The sequence below is a fragment of the Myiozetetes cayanensis genome, unplaced genomic scaffold, assembly GCF_022539395.1.
Source record: "Myiozetetes cayanensis isolate MyiCay16 unplaced genomic scaffold, myiCay2020 scf10, whole genome shotgun sequence".
Taxonomy (NCBI): Eukaryota; Metazoa; Chordata; class Aves; order Passeriformes; family Tyrannidae; genus Myiozetetes; species Myiozetetes cayanensis.
This window is the reverse complement of record NW_026086605.1, coordinates 5,782,501-5,795,000: the sequence shown is the minus strand read 5'-3', so window position 1 is coordinate 5,795,000 and position 12,500 is coordinate 5,782,501. Positions and strand designations below refer to the sequence as shown.

Genomic DNA, 12,500 nt, shown 5'->3' with positions numbered 1-12,500 from the left:
GAGTTTTTATCGCCTCTTTGCGATCGAGCAGCAAATCCAAGTTTAGCAGTAATAAAGAGTTTATTGGTGCTAAAGCCAAAAGATTTTCTGACAGAGGAAAGATTTTTCCTTTCATAACAAGAGTATTAAATCCTTTGTTTACTAGGCTCTAGGAAAGAGATATGCAAAGTGGTTGTCAGATATTTCTTAGGAAAAAGCCAATTAAAGGGTAATCGAGTAAAGGATAAGAATTACCATTTGACTTCAAATGTCTCCTCTTCTCTTCTCTCTCCTGCCTCCACCTCCTAACAGCATCGTGCCCCTGTGGACAGCTTCTCCTCCAAAGAACTTCAAAATCACAGATAATGATCCAAATCCCATTTTTTTTTCTACTCATGAAAGTAGAGCAGACCTGTCATATCTTAACAATTCTGCATTTTGTAGTGCAGCAAGATCTCATCTGTAGCCTTAATTGAACAACAAAACTGTGCACCTGAAATACAGATGAAAATGAAACAGAATTATTGGAGTAAAACAAAATGCTGCCTGTGGGGCTGATACAGTTTTGTGTCCTTGATCCTGCTTGAGTTGGATGTTGGGAAGATCATATTGGATAAAGGGGTGGAGGCAGCTTGTCACTGCAGGTTTTGCCTGGGTTCCTTACAATCTCACCTCTCATCAGTGCAGAGTTTGGTTTAGGGAGTTGTCACCAGGACACTTACACTCTGCATCTGAAATAAAAAGAATTAAGCATTTACTTCCTTCTGAGGTTTATTTGCATGAATGAGGCTTCTGTTTGTGGTCTGGTGGAAATACCCTTTATTAATGATGTTTCTGGGATGTAATGAGTGGGTTTGTGCCACAAATATTCCTTTAACCAAGCAGCATTTGAATTGGGCCAAACTAAAGCCAACACTTGTGCTTATGACACCAAGGATTTTCTTGCTTAGTGTTGAAATTCAAGTACAAAAGTCTTTCTGGTCTATTTGCTACAACACCTCCTCTCACAGAGGTTAAGAAGAGGTGAACAGGATGAAAAGGCACTTGCAGGGCTGAAAAAAATCTTCTGTGGAAAAAAACCATCTTTCATACCACAAAAAAAAAAAAAAAAAAGTCTCCTGTAGGTTGTTATGTGCATAAGGTGGAGGCTTAAGAGCAGACACATTTGCAGATGAACTGCTTTTACTCGCTTCTCCGAGACATGACATTTGTTCAGAAGATTAGCCAGGTTGTAATGTGGAGCATAATTGCACTGTGCGGATGTCCCAGAAGTGAAAACCTAATTGCTTGACAGGCCTATAACTTTGTGGTACGCTCTCACCTTGTTAGGTCCTTTTCTGATGCGGTTCAAATGCAGGCTGGCCGCAGGTGTGCCTAATTTACCTCGCAACAGAACGTGTGGAGTTTAATTGCACAGTGGTTGTTAGGAAAAATTGGTGGGTGGAATATCAAGTGACTTACTGTATGCGGATGGCAGATGGGCGGCGAGAGGCACCGCCAGATAAGTGTATAGGTGAGGTGAGTTAATAAAAGATGTAAATTTTAGCTTAAAATAGTGGAGTCTTGTGGAAGGTAATACATTTTAATTAAGATGGTAGCAGGCCCCTTTCTAACAGTGGGAAAAAATCAGAGCAAGGGAACATCGCAAAGACTGCATTTTTCTCCGTATCAGTATTTTAGGAACAGCTTAGCACATTTGGGAGGGCTGTTCTGTAATAAAAAATTCTACAGTTTGTGCATATGATACAAAGTACAGCAGGGAGAGCCAAATCTAGGAAGGCTTGACTTCTCATTCTGTGGGAGCATTAAAGTTTGAGACATGACCAAGCAGAGCTCTCATCCAGGTCCCTACTTCTTTCTGTACCACAGAGACCTTGTCTCTGGAGCTCAGGGATAGCAGAGAAAATGGTTGGGATGGTAGGGATGGGTTTGTAGTGCCCACAGTCCTTGTTGGTCAGAGTGATGACCCAGCCAGTCATCTCCTCCTGGCAAGCAAACACCCTGCCTGGGAATGTGGTTTTTAACTTATGTTGTATTCCTCTAAATATCTTGTCTTGATGCCACCTGTGCTCCGTGAACTCTCTGAAAGCACAGATTAAAGAATGAAATAAAATATCTCCGTATCAAGGAATGTAGTGGAGCTGAAATACAAATGCTGCTTGTGTTCACTCCAGCCTTGCAGCCTCAGTATTTAGCCCAGTGCTCAGGGCTATCTAAATAAACTTGATGATGTCTAATTTCACCAAGAGTGGGTCCTTTTCACCAAATAATTGAACAAATACTGGTTCCAGTTGATGTTTAGTAAAAGGGTGCTTAATGGCCCTTTTTCTCTGACAGGATGTGAGCTCTCTGTATAGAAACAATTCATCATGAATGCTTCACTCTAAAAACAATCCACGAGGAGCAATACTTAGCATTCCTAGTGCACAATTCATTGGAGAATTTCCGAGCAATTTACAAACATTAGCTCAATAAGCCTCACAACACCCATTTGAGATCAGGAAAAAAAAAAAAAAGAGAAAAAAAAAAAAGATAAGATACTGCTCCTCAGCCTCGATGTGGCACTAAGGAGCTGAAAAGCTGGAGGCTTGTCCCAGCTCCTAAATCCCCAGTGCCAGGTGGTCCTGTATGTGGGCATGAGCTGGTCCTTGCACATCATCACAATCTGTGCACTGGAATATGTGCAAAACCAGAGATATGACAGAAATGTTACATTTAGAGTTGTAGAACCATAGAATTGTTTGGATTGGAAGGAATCTTGAAGACTATCCTGCTCTAACCCCCTGCCATGGGCAGGGAGCCTGGCCTATATTCCATTGATCTGGAGAGAATAAGTATATAAAAAAACCCCCAAAACCCAAGCAATGCAGATAAAATAAGGGGGAAGTTGTGTCTGACAAAGATGAAGTTTTGTGGAGTTACTGATAATGTCCCTGCAGCAGTGTCCAGAAAACCTGAGCATCCCAGCTTGGATATCACATCAACCACTGTAGAAATCCTGATCTTTTACAACTTGACAGCTAAAACCCCTTTACAGCTTTTGGGATAGGAATTTTTAAAGGAGTGTGCATTCAGCTGAACTGACAGCATTGATTTATTTATGCTGGTTGTTTCCCTACTTGCATCTCTGATATGAGAGACCGCTCCCTCAGCTTTAGTGTCCTGTAGTAATATCAGGGTCCTGCTCAAGGTTTACTGGAAGAGGAAGAGCTGGGATTAAAAGCAGTGGTTTGTGATTTGGGATAATTCCAGAATACTCCTGTATGACCTTCGAAACTTCTCAGGAGTGAACATGATGTGGTGCAGCCTTGGTTGTACTTTCCATTGGCAATGGTTGATTCATGTTGGGTGCTCAGGAAGGGACAAGGTGCCTGTTTTGCCTCTTGCCAGGAATGCTGTTGGCACGTGGAAATTTCTATGAGGTGTGTACAGCAAGAATAGTCGTGGTCACTTATAAAGACTGATATGAATGAACAGATAATAATTGTTCATATTCTAAATGTGAAAGCCCTGGCTGACGTCACTGTTCAACATGTATGAAGTTGGGCAGCACAAGCTGCTGGGCTCGAGCATGAGGAACTCTGGGTGAGGAGCAAGTCTTGAGCTTTGCTTGTCACTAGCTGTCAGTCATTAGACAGAAAACAGATCCACAAAATATTTTTTTAGAGGTGAAACACGAAAACATAGCAACATAAAGAAAAGATGTGGTGTCAGGCTATGAACATCCTCCTGTGTGATGGCAGGACAGTGAGGGTCCCCTATTTTGCTTCACCTGCAGGGTGGAGACTTCCCAGTTCAGCTCCTTCCTCCAGTACAGGAGGGCGGCATAAAGGAGTTTCCATCTTTCCAAGCTTTCCCCTTTCCTCTAAGTGCTTGCTGTGTTCCCCTGAGGCAGCGTTGCTGCAAAAACGGTTTATGGGGAGATGCCTGGATGATAAGGGTTAGTCCTAAATAATTGCTGGTTGCCGCTCAGCAGAAATAAGCTGGATTTCGATCCCTGGGTAGAGTGACTCCTCACAGCTAAAGGCTGGCAAAGGTTGAAGAGGTCGTAAGACAGGGCCTAATTTGCCATGTTCCTTTCCTTTCAAAAACAATGAGGAAACTGGGGCCTTGCCGGTGGGCAGATCCTGCCTGGATCTCCCTGGAGTCAGCAGGAGTTGGATCGAGTCCCTTTGAATAGCGAGAGTTTCCAAACCGGAGGCAAAGCCAAGTGTTTTTCAGAAGATTGATCATTCATTACCTTTGGAATTTTTCAACGTAGAGGTCATTACTGCTAATATAAGTTGTGAAAAAATAAAAAGTATTAAAAAAATAGAGACAAATTCTCATCTGGTGTAAGTCATTGCCTTTGAAGTCAATGAGTCATTGAAATCAACTTTCCCACACCGAGTTAAGGATATGGCCTGGAGTCAATACATTTGTAGTTGTTGAAAAATTAAAAATATAAATTTGCCTTTCCTTGGCAATAATGTCCTGCTTATGATAGAGATTCTTATGCTTTAAAATAAGTTCATTAACAAATAAGAAAGTAATATTTCACCACCAGTATTCTTTTGGGTATAACTATTTATGATTAAATTTTATTAAACTTTTTAAAAATTGGATTTACATTTTGATGAATCTAATAGATTTCAATTTTGTATTTTTATAGATTCTTTCTAAAGTTTTTCCTCAAGTGCAATCAGAACTGTTTGAAGAATGCAGGCAACCCACGAGACATGCGAAGATTCCAGGTACAGATCCCTCTAAAAACATGAACAATATATAAAAGACTTAATCACATCTTCATCTTGAACTTTTCATAATGAAAAATCAGTGTCGGGGCTTCTACTTAGCGTAGTTCCAATGCTTAAAAAAAATTGCTGTCAGTATTTTACACTTCCTCCACTAATTTAAATGATGGTTCTTGGGATGTTCCAAGTTCTGCAGTGGAAGGTAATGGATCAGTGCTGAAGCAAGTGGATCTCTCCTTAAAAAGTATTTCCCTAGTTTTCCTTCCTACTAACACCTTGTGTGGTCATTTGGAGTATGCTCAGACCTGCAGAGGTTTTAAATAGACTGATTAGTTTGATCTTACTAATGACAGGACTGTGGAGCGCAGGGGAGTTTGGATCTCGCACAGGGGTTTTTCAGGTTCACAACTTGTAAATCCACCAGTGGTGGCCCAACCCTCATATTTTTGTTTCAATTGTGTTAGAAAATGTTTAATACTTCACTTTCTCCTTACAGCTTTTGAGATATCCTGTGGTGAATCATAACACTACAGAGAGACATCTGACGGGATGGACAAATGATTTCCTCCGTATCTGGGGTCATTCGAAAAGGCTTGTTAGGAAATAAATGCCTTTTATTTCAAAATATTTCACAATGATTCATATTTGATTCTAATAATAAAGTAGCATTGAGATGTTCAAGATTTTCTTAGTTTGGAGAAGAATAACTTGTGGTTAACAAACTTGATAGAAAAACATGTGACATCTGTTTTCATGCACAGCCAACCAACCGGGGAAGCCAGCACCCTTGAGCCAGCCAACAGAAAAGATCTGTAGCTGGGAAAAAAAAATATTCCTTCAAAACAATTGAGCCAAGCTCCCATTTTTCATGCATCTCAGCTTCACGTGGCATCGGTGATATTGATCCATCTGAACAGAACAGAAGGTCAAACCTGGAATGAGTGGAAATGTCCTCTTTGTCTCACCGATGACTAAATGAAGCATCAGTCAGGAGCGATCTTGTGGTCGACAATGGAGCCAGTAGGCACTAGAAAGACTTTCCTGGGTCTCTTTAGCTAATCTTCCTGCCTCTCAGAAGGTTTAACTGGACTTAACAGGATGTCAGATCTTGAACAGTATTTTTACCTGGTTTCACTGTCTCAGCACCTTTCTGGAGGTGCACTGCAGGAGGAAGGGGATATAACAAAGCGTAGCACATCGACTTTCTTTTGCTGAACTACAGTATTTTCCCTTGGTGACTGACCTATATATACATGACAGAACAAAAATAGTTGTCATTTTCATATACACCTTGCTCTGTCTTTTTAATACACTGTGTTCTAGGAACCAAACTCAGGAATCTTGGCTGAAAATCATGCTTGTATGTTTTGCAATATTTCTTAAAGTCTGGAAATCTCATTAGGAGTGAAAGCTGATAGCCCAGTGGCCTGGCAGCAGCTCTGCAGCCAAGGTGAGCGTGCTACCTCAGCACTCTCCGAAGTGGATGTTGACAAGATTGAAAGTGTCCACTTGTGGGAGGAGAGAGCTGGGGAAGCAGAGCAGCCTGGCAGAGAGCTGCCCTCGGGCTGTTCTAAAGGATACCGCAGATGGCTGTCTCAAAGGAGGCAGGATACACAGGAAAGGTGCTGTGATAGCTGAAAGCTCATTATGGCTTGTGAATAAGAAACAGGATCAGAGGTGATCCAAAACATAGAAGCAGACAAGAATTTTCTTCTGATGCCTTGGACCAGCTCTGTGCAAAAGGAGGTTCATTTCTCCCCTTCCATTTGTGTTTTTTTTTAAGTGTTTGGGTTGAGGAGCTGGTGGGAGAACCCTTCAATCATCTTTGTTACATCCCAAAGTAAAATAAACGGAAGGTGAAAGCTGAAATTTGTCCTACCTTTTGCCACCATCACTGATAAGGTCTAACTCAACCTTTGACTTTACGGACTCTACTAACCCCAAAGAAATCACTGCAGTGGCTCCTTCATGCAGTAAAACTTGGAACCCACAGCACAGGGCCCACGCTGGAGTATTTAAATAAGATGTAAATGTCTCTCTGGGATAATAGTGCTGGACCTGCGGAGCCGTGTTCCACACAAACACAGGCGCAGCTCCCCGTTTCCTCCTTGGCTTGTGTTCCCGCGATATCGCTTCCGGAAGGAGTTTCACAGCTCCATTGTGTAGGTGTTTTTATCGGGAAGGTTGTGCGTTTTGCATATGTTCCTTTGCCATTTTCTACTGAGAAGCAGCTGGAAGCCAAAGGAGGCCCTATCCATCATCTCTTCTATGGCCGGACTCTGAACCTGGACACAAGAATAGGAGCCTTTCACTCAAAAATAAAGGAGGAAATTCCATTGACATACCAGGGTCAATCACCATCCAAATGAACTTGAGAAGGGATACTTTTCATGGATTGAAAACACTTTCACTATTCATATTCAACTCGGGCTTTTCAGATGCAAAAAAGTTCATTATCAGACATTAAATGTAATTGTAAAACTGACCTGGAGATCATTTACTGAAGAAAAAATGGGGAGTTACGATGGTTCCTGATTTATTAAGCTTTTTTTATTTGGAATCCTCACAACCCTTCATTTGAAGACAGTCTCAAGTGAACAAATTTTAATTAGATAAACTATCTAATCAATATATCAACAGATCAATCAAAACAGCAGCTTTTAAAATGAGTGGCTAGAGGGGTGTTTCTGAAACTAATGGCTAGAAGAATATTTCCCTGAATTGAATTCATTTGTTAGCATAATAGGAGATTAAACTCTAATTAGTGTAGCAGGTTCTGAAGAGAAACAATTGTGAGTTAAAAATCACCAGTGGTTGCCACGTAAACAAAGATGTATTCAGAGATGTCATTCACTCGGTTTAAATAGAAATAGAAAAGTAACAGGATGTTGTTGTGTCTTACGAGACCTGATTCAGTGCAAATCTGCAGGATTTTTTTAAACTTGGCGTTTTGTTCTCTCTTCCAGGTTGTTGTATCAACAACAGTCAATGTGGATGGCCACGTGCTGGCTGTCTCAGACAACATGTTTGTACACAACAATTCCAAACACGGGAGGCGGGCTCGCCGCCTTGACCCCTCAGAAGGTACGGCCCCTTCTTATCTGGAAAATGGTAGGCACACATTTACATGTCTTTTTTTTTTATTTGCAATGTCTTTTTTTATTTTATTTTATTTTTTTAATTTTTTTTTTTTGCACCATACTTTATGTTGAGACACCACTACATTTACTTTTACAACATTTCTTCTCTCATCCATCAAACCACCCATTAAAAAAAGTCCATTAGTATTTCTCAGCCCTTGTCAACTAGAATATGGACACTTCTGAATTTGCTTCTGACTCCTTTCTTTATTTAATACTTAGAGTTTTGCAGTCACAACCAATTTTTCATCTTTTCCTCTTTTATTTCTTTTTTTATTTTATTTTATTTTTTTATTTCAGTCTTGTTTTGCTTGCAGCTTTTTCTTGCTCTTTAATTTGACTTGATTTTATTTTGGCTTGCCATATTCCTTGATCCAGAGGTACAGTCTCAGGTTATGTATGCAAGTTTAAGTGGATGGTAAAAACATGACCGAATCTGTAAAGAATTTACTGTGAGGTCAATTTCCTGTGGCTGGGCCTTACTGCAGATTACGGCAGGAGGGGGTTTGTATGAGAAAAACAGCATAAAATGTTTTTCTTCAGCCTGACTCAATGTGATTGACTTCTTGCCTGAACTGCTAAAAGAAGATAGTCTGAGATGAAGAGGAGAATGGAAAGAGTCTCTGGAAATCCAGAATTGTGAAATCCTATCTTTCTGGAGCCCATCAGCCTCCAAATCACTCGCACGCAATCGCAGCTGCGCCCGTACACATGAACACATGTATTTATTCACCTGCAAAGCCCAAAATAATAATTTAGATTTAAATATCCCTTCGTTTGCACTGTAAAATATATCAGTGTAAAGGTTTAAACTGGCAGAGGATAGGATAGGATAGGATAGGATAGGATAGGATAGGATAGGATAGGATAGGATAGGATAGGATAGGATAGGATAGGATAGGACAGGATAGGATAGGAACGGAACTTTTCAGTTGGAAGGATCATACAATCCAAGTACCTGAACACTTTAGGGTTGCCCAAAATTTAAATGCACAGGGATCAAATATATCTTCAGTTCTGAAAGAGCTAGATTCTCAAACCCACTGTGACCAGATGTGTGCAGGCCATGCACATCAGTTTGCATGGGACGGCTCTTTCGAGTTGTTACCAACATATTGACGGAATCATGGCTTTTTACACTAATAAAATTAATTAAAGTGATAACAATACTAAGCTGCTAATGCAATCATTGCCATTTTAGGTTTCAAATAGTATTTACCAATGGGCAGAGAGGGAAATGAACGAGGCAAGCACCAACTGTCAGAAGGCAAAGCGATCTAGACATCAAAAAACGGAAAATGATTTACAAATCTGCCGCGGTCCACACACACAGCCCTGATTTGTTTTTCTGCATTAATAACTAAGGTATAAGAGACCAAAAATATAATAATTAAAGGTCGCCCTGAGCACCAGAGTCATTATGGTCTATGACGTATTGTTTATCTCTTTCATATGCGCGGAAAGTAGGTGTGTGTTTTGCCTAGCAACCGTCACTAATGAGGTTCACAATTAAGAAGGCTGAATCCTCTCCCCTCGTCCTCTCCTTCCCCAGAGAGCAAGAACTAGCAACATTATAGGTTCAAGTAAGCATGCTCAGCCCTGTGGTGTTAGGTTTTAGTCTAGGTCCAAATTCAACCTCTTCTAATGAGCTATTATGATCTTAGCAAAATACAAGTATTTATTTTTGTAAGCTGCATGAAAAGAATTTGACTCTGAGCAGAAAATACTGCTTAGAAAAATAAAGGCCACTTTTACATGCTACAGAAAATCTACATAAATGTCATTTACCAACAGCTTCCCTTTTTTGAGATACAGTAATTGATTTCCCTTCTTTAAATGTTAAAAAACACAGTGCCAAATCCTCTTTGCCTAACATCCCATAAACGCTCAGGCAAGTAAGCTGCACCGTTGCAAATGAATGTGAAAATCTCAGTGCTGCTCCTTAAAGTCCTACTTTTAATAACAATTATAGTAATGAAGCAAGTCAGAGTAAACACTCATGGAATAGGGTGGCAGAGCAGGAAAATGCCCTTGCATGGAGGAGGGAATGACAGGGCCAGGGTTTCAGACGCACTGGGTTGGTAGCTGATGAGGTTCAGGAGATCTCAGAAACCTCATAAGTGGGGCCGCACTTGGAAAACAGGTCTCACCATGCAGTTCTGCTCCCACTGAAATCACAGCACAACTTTTTGGGATTTTAGTGGAGCTGGAATCAACTTCAGCCTCTTAAAATAGGGATGGTGTTGCCTGCAAGGAACATTCCCCAGATCTTGGCCTTGCTTGCTTGTCAATCTTTGTTTCCTTCTGGCCAGGGTATAACCTGGATACTAATACCCTCTTAAAAGGATGGGGTTTATGCCATGCTCCAAGTCCATTGGGTCCCAGCACCTTCCATGGCGGATGGAATGCTTTGCATTAGCAACACAATCTTTAAAGAAAAGTCCCCGCTAAAACCCACCGATATTTACTTCTGTCGTGGTTTTGCCCTGGCTCAATTTACTTTTATACTCCCACATACAATTACTATTAGCTGAGAGAAGGTTTATGCAGACAAAAATAGACTGAACTGAAAAAAAAGTATGAGTATTTATTATTAACAAACTAAAACTAAAGAATTATATCTACAACAATTCTACTTAAGTAAAAGGTATTATGAATTTACAGAAGATACTTTTCCCCCCACCTCCCTTTATATCAGTCCAAGGAGGAGAAACAGTCTTTTTCTGTTCTCAGAATTCCAGCTCTCTCTCTCTCCAGTAACTCTGCAGCACTTTCGTCGCAGTTGGAACTTCTTTATCTCTCTCTTATTCTGTGTTGGCCTCCAGGGCTGGGCCTACCCCCCTCCTGGGTTAAAACCGAAGGTTGAGGGTTACCCAGGTCCTGAAGGGTCTCCTTCCATAGGCTTGCAAGGGGACACTTGCTTACTATGGATCTTCTTCCACAGGGTTACAAGGGATAATGGTTTAAGAGTTCACCCCTGTTTCCCTATGGAGGTCCCTCCCCATGGGAGAACAGTCCTTGATTGACTTCTCGACATGGGTCCAGTCTGGATCCCTTACTCGGATCCCAATATCCCACCTGAGCCATTTTCTGCTCCAGCGTAGGTTCTCTCTAGCACCAGCAGCACGGATCCCACACATGGATCCCAACATCCCTACCTGAACCGTTTTGTGTTCCAGCGTAGGTTCTAATACCCGTCAGGGTCATAAATCTTCAACAGCAGCAGCATGGATCTCTCACTGAGATCCCAAGCTTATCTGAGCCGTCTCGCTCCAGCATAAGCATCGATCCCTTCGAGGGTCACAAAGTCTTTAACAGGACTCTGCCTCATCTGAGCCGCTTTTACTCCAGCATAAGGCTTTCTCTGTTAAAGTCACAAATCTCTGGTGCATCCACAAGCTCCTCTGTGAGCCGCATGGGAGTCTCTTCACCCCAGCAAACTTCTACAGGTGGCAGGGTTTTATTTTTCAGTCTTTACCCTGCTGAAGGGAGGGAGAGCGAAAGGAGAAAAAGCAGCTCTCCCCCTTCGAACTTTTCTTCTCTCTCCTGCGACTGCAGCTTTGACCTTGAAAGTCTTGTTATCTCATGGCTGGAATTCTTCTGCAGCGGTTTCTCGTCTAAGCAGTTCGTCTTTTAAACCTTTTTTTTCTTCACTCTCTCACAAGAGAGAAGGGAGGCTTCAGTGCTACACCTGCCCCCTTCCCCGGCCCAAGCCGGGGGAGGAGGGGGCCTTGGCCCTCCTCGGGCCCACCGCGTCTCTCCTACATGGCTGCTGCTCCTAATTTCAACTGCGCCACAACCTTCTCTTCCGTTTTCTTAAAGATGTAATTAGCAAAGGCGTCACTGAACTTTTTGATTGGTTTTTTGTCCGGAAATCACCTGGACAAAACCATCCTCAGCCCCAGGGATGAGCTGGTGGGCAAAACCACGACAATTTCCCCCTTCGCCTTTGCGAATTACATTTTAAGAAATCTTAAATTCTACAATAAACATACAATTATAAATAAACAAACTATAACTAAAAATTACTCTATTAAAACTTAAAACAACATTACTATAATATTTAACTCTATTATTCTCTTTTTACTACAACCACAGTACACATGGTCAGTCTACTTTTGTCTGCAGACCTTTCTCTCAGTTACTTTAAAATCATTATGGCCAATTCCTCACATGAGGTACTAGAAATGTTGGGGTTTGATTCAGTCACTGCCTTTCTGGGCAGTCTTTGCCCGCATTCTCCACCAATAAATGTCGTGGTTTTGCCCTGGCTCAATTTACTTTTATACTCCCCATACAATTACTATTAGCTGAGAGAAGGTTTATGCAGACAAAAAGAGACTGAACTGAAAAAAAAGTATGAGTATTTATTATTAACAAACTAAAACTAAAGAATTATATCTACAACAATTCTACTTAAGTAAAAGGTATTATGAATTTACAGAAGATACTTTTCCCCCCACCTCCCTTTATATCAGTCCAAGGAGGAGAAGCAGTCCTTTTCTGTTCTCAGAATTCCAGCTCTCTCTCTCTCCAGTAACTCTGCAGCACTTTCGTCGCAGTTGGAACTTCTTTATCTCTCTCTTATTCTGTGTTGGCCTCCAGGGCTGGGCCTACCCCCTCCTGGGTTAAAACCGAAGGTTGAGGG

General features: G+C 41.3%; 1 protein-coding gene and 1 long non-coding RNA gene across 7 annotated transcripts in view; one reads left to right on the top strand and one right to left on the bottom strand.

The window, feature by feature from the left end:
• Positions 1-12,500, top strand: part of EBF3 (EBF transcription factor 3) — a 130,495-nt gene that overhangs the window by 79,030 nt on the left and 38,965 nt on the right. For 3 of the 6 annotated variants that reach the window (XM_050337481.1, XM_050337506.1, XM_050337472.1), the window contains 2 exons: positions 4,631-4,712; positions 7,679-7,823. In XM_050337481.1, the coding sequence (XP_050193438.1) occupies positions 4,631-4,712; positions 7,679-7,823 (227 nt within the window). The remainder of the gene's footprint in view (positions 1-4,630; positions 4,713-7,678; positions 7,824-12,500) is intronic. The other 3 variants (XM_050337497.1, XM_050337517.1, XM_050337488.1) reach the window with 1 other exon arrangement.
• Positions 10,420-12,500, bottom strand: part of LOC126651626 (uncharacterized) — a 3,145-nt gene continuing 1,064 nt past the window's right edge. The window contains exon 2 of the long non-coding RNA XR_007631762.1: positions 10,420-11,491. This is a non-coding gene — a long non-coding RNA (uncharacterized LOC126651626). The remainder of the gene's footprint in view (positions 11,492-12,500) is intronic.